This window comes from Pithys albifrons, chromosome 13, assembly GCF_047495875.1.
Source record: "Pithys albifrons albifrons isolate INPA30051 chromosome 13, PitAlb_v1, whole genome shotgun sequence".
Lineage (NCBI taxonomy): Eukaryota > Metazoa > Chordata > Aves > Passeriformes > Thamnophilidae > Pithys > Pithys albifrons.
Window position 1 is genome coordinate 5,165,888 of NC_092470.1, and position 3,695 is coordinate 5,169,582.

General features: G+C 54.4%; 1 protein-coding gene across 1 annotated transcript; it reads right to left on the bottom strand.

Annotated features, from left to right (window-relative positions):
• Positions 1-389: 389 nt before the first annotated feature.
• LOC139678179 (zona pellucida sperm-binding protein 3-like) lies at positions 390-3,494 on the bottom strand. The gene is made up of 9 exons (XM_071568827.1): positions 3,096-3,494; positions 2,532-2,650; positions 2,344-2,447; positions 1,976-2,153; positions 1,783-1,903; positions 1,581-1,672; positions 1,366-1,511; positions 749-868; positions 390-526 (listed from the first exon to the last, which is right to left on the bottom strand). The coding sequence occupies exons 1-9, from the start codon at positions 3,492-3,494 to the stop codon at positions 390-392; spliced, it is 1,416 nt and encodes a 471-aa protein (XP_071424928.1).
• Positions 3,495-3,695: the final 201 nt, after the last annotated feature.

The window sequence follows — 3,695 nt, forward strand, 5'->3', positions numbered from 1 at the left end:
CTGGACTTCTGGAGTCAGGAAATCATTCAGCATCTGCTTGCAGCACAAATTCTTCCCTCACTCCCCTGAAAATGGGAACCAAACCCCCTTTTCCAGGTGTGCTGAGGATAAAACATCCAGGCAGCCTCCACATTTGAGGGTCTTACTGCAGAGAGGCACCTTCCACTTCCAGGTGCTGAGGCCTCTGAAGTGCTTCCAGAAGGCAACAGCTCTGTATGTCTTTGATGGCTTTTGGCCCCCCAGGAGGTGGCTCACCTGGACAGGAATTGCTTCTTCTCCAAGCAGACCAAATTCTGCCTGATGTTCCCCCCTCTCCTTCCCCACCAAGGAGGGGCAGAAACATTTCACACAAGGAGAGGACAAACATTTCTCTTTATTAGGGATGGAGGTTACAATGACATCCCATGAAGGCAGAGACATTTCCTGCAGAGAAGAAAGAGTCCCAGAGCTGTCAGGCTCAGCAGAGTGGCTGCTGCCAGCACAGTGACCTGGACCATGATGGGAAGGGGAAGGCCTCCAGCAGCACCTGGAAGAGACAAGAGCCACTTACCATACACCAAATCTCTTCCCTTCATCTGCCAGGGGATGAACTCAGAGGCAGCTCTGGGAAGGAGTCCCCCAGACTGTTTGGGTGGTTATACCAGAGTCTTTATCCAGGTGTGGAATCACAGGGGATTCATGACTAGATCAACCTGGAACCACCTTCTGCTGAGACCTGAATAACAAAAAAATCCCCACACACACATACCCTGTGGGGTCTTCTCTGCTGGTCCAAGACCTCCAGAGGAACTCCATAATCCCTGAGCTGAGTCAAGGATTAACAGTGGCCCAACTGAGACTTCAGCCTCTGTCACACTTGAGGGGCCCTCTGAAAAAAGAGATGGGCATGAATGAGTTTACAGGGGAGGTAATTCCTGATCACTCTGGATTTCAAGAATTATAGAAAGATGAAACCTGCAAGAGCAGCTTCTCACACATTTTACATATATATATAAGGACACACAGACACAATCATGGAATGGTTTGGGTTGAAAGGGGCCTCAAAGCCCATCTCAGTCCACCCTTCCCTCTCCATGGGCAGGGACACCTTCCACTATTCCCAGGTAGCTCCAAGACCCATCCAATCTGTCCTTGGACATTTCCAGGGATGGGGCAGCCACAGCTTCTCTGGGAACCTGTGCCAGGGCCTGCCCACCCTCCCAGCCAACAATTTCTTTCCTATATCCAGCCGAAATTCTCCCTCTAAATTTGAAAGTACTTTCCTATGGACTCTAGAGAAGAGCTGGGCTTATCCTTAAGCTAAAGATGTGCCAGCACCTTGGCTATCCCAGCCTGGAGGTACATTTTGGACACACAGAGTCCCACCTTGCTTGGAAGAGACGTCTCTCCTCAAGCGCCTCCCCGGCCATCTGGCCAGAGGGTTGGTCCTCCAGGAGTGTCCTCCATGCAAGGGACAGTTGCCGGTCTCACAACAGCTGCAGATGTCTCCAGTGCCCTCCACAGGTGCCCAACTGAAACAGAATTATCTGTAAACCCTCTCCTCCAGGCTGGTCCCCTCCCTACGTGCACCAGCTACTCACAGGCTGCTGGCTTTGTTGAAGGAACAGGCTTTGAACAGGGGATTTGGGGCTTGGTCAGCTGGAGAGACCTTCAGGTGGCAGGTGATGTAGATCTGGAAGAGAAGTTAAAATTAATTAGCCCTGGATGCTGACTTTATCCCCACCTAAGCAGAGCAGCACACCTAAAACACCCTGGGGAGGAGGGGTTGGCACAACTTCTCACCAGGTTTCTGTCATCTCCTGCAAATCTGAAAGCATCAACCACAAACTGCAGCGTTTCCTGCCTCGGCCTCGGGGAGATGAAGGCTGAAGTGGTGTCATCTGCTCTCCCATCCACCAAGCACCTGGACAAGGATCAGGAGTCAGGGACATGGCAGCCAGCCTGGCAGTGCCAGCCCGAGCACGGCCCTCCTTACCCGCTGAGGTCGATGAAGGTGTATCGGGGGGAGGAATTCCTGTCGGGGCTCAGAGTAGCAACACAGTCCTCCACAAAGAGCCTCAGAGGGACATGGCCCTCAGAAGCCACGTCAGCCTGGAGGTGCAGGCTGTCCCCCAGCTGGAAGCCATTGGAGAGCCTCTCAGTGCTCCAGTCATCTGGAAGGCAGATCCAAGGTGAGGGTTACTGGGGAGAGCAGCACATCGCCCTCCCTTGCACGTGGGACCTCTTCAATGTGCAGCAACCCCACTGGGCTTGACTGTAGCCCAGATTATTGCTCTGTTTGGCTCTCAGCATGTAAGCAAGGACAGAGGGATGGGGAAATGGGGCTGCCAGGTCTGCACCCACCATTCATGAGGCGCAGGGAGAACATCAGCCTCTGCTCTGCTGACAGCGTGGAGTGGAAGGGAACCCACGTGGGCCAGACAGCATTGCTGCTCACATTGCTCTTCCTAAAGGGAGGAGAATTGCATTAACAGAGGTGCCACCCCCACCTGAGGGCCATGGGAGCAGAGGCACAGCCCCCACATGCTCACCTGGGATAGTGACACTCAATGGGAACCACCACCGGGTTGGTTCTTACAATGACCAGGTTGCCAGAAGGAGTAGGTTTGTAGGACAAACTTGTTTTGTAGATCAAGGAGTCTGGGGTCATCTGGAACGAAGATTTGGGAGAGATGGTAAGAGAGGAAAACAAACTATTATCCATAAACTCAGCACCATCACAGACCCAGCAGTGACTGTGCCAGGACACACAGGCCAGCTGTAAAGGCACAGGTTGTTCTCCACATTCCCAAATTCAGTGGGAATGAAGCTTTGTATTGGCATCCCAACAAGGAGGCAGCCTTGAAGTAGGTCAAGGAGCCTCAAAAATTTTGGCACAAAATACCTTTGCTATGTCCACACTGCCCCTCACTGGAGAGCTGCTACAATCAGAAGAGCCTCTCCTCACCCCAAAACCTTTCTCAGGTCATTCCTGGGACCAAGAGCTTCACCAGGGTCAATCAGGCAGCACGTTGCTCTCCACAGCACTTCCCATTTACCCACCCAGTGCTGGTCAGATGCCAGAGAAGGTCCATCCCCACACAGCAGCCCCTCACCTGCAGGGTGCTGCCACACTCGTGCAGCCCAGCCACAAAGGTGACAGTGCTCTCAGTGGGATTCTGGGACACCGGCAGGCAGAAGGCCGATCCCAGGCTCAGATCCGCAGCCCTGACCAGGCGCCCGGTGCCAAACAGGTCCCTGTGCACCGTGACCACCACCTGTGCCTCCTGGCACTGCACAGACACGGGGTGCAGCGGGGCCATGGCCTGGAGCTGGGACAGATCCACCCATGCCCAGGGCTGGGAGAAGGAAGGCACACGGGAACGGCTCCAGGAGTCCCCCCGAACCCTCAAGATTCCTGAGCCCCTTTGAGGGAACTGCCAGGAGCTGTAGGATGCTGCTTCAGCCAGCACCCAGCAGAACAGAACAACAGCTAGGCTACTTCCAGACCCCATCCTGACTCCAGAAAAAGCAGCTTAGGAAGGAAGTGCTGCCCAGGTGCCTTTTATACAGCACTCCCAGCAGCCCAGCCCAGATGGAGCACACCTGGGAGCTGCCAGTGGGACCCGCCCAGCAAGGAGCAGCTCAGGACAATGGAAACCAGCTGAGGCCATCCCTTCCTATGGGGGCATTTCCCCTGACCTGCACTTCGGAAT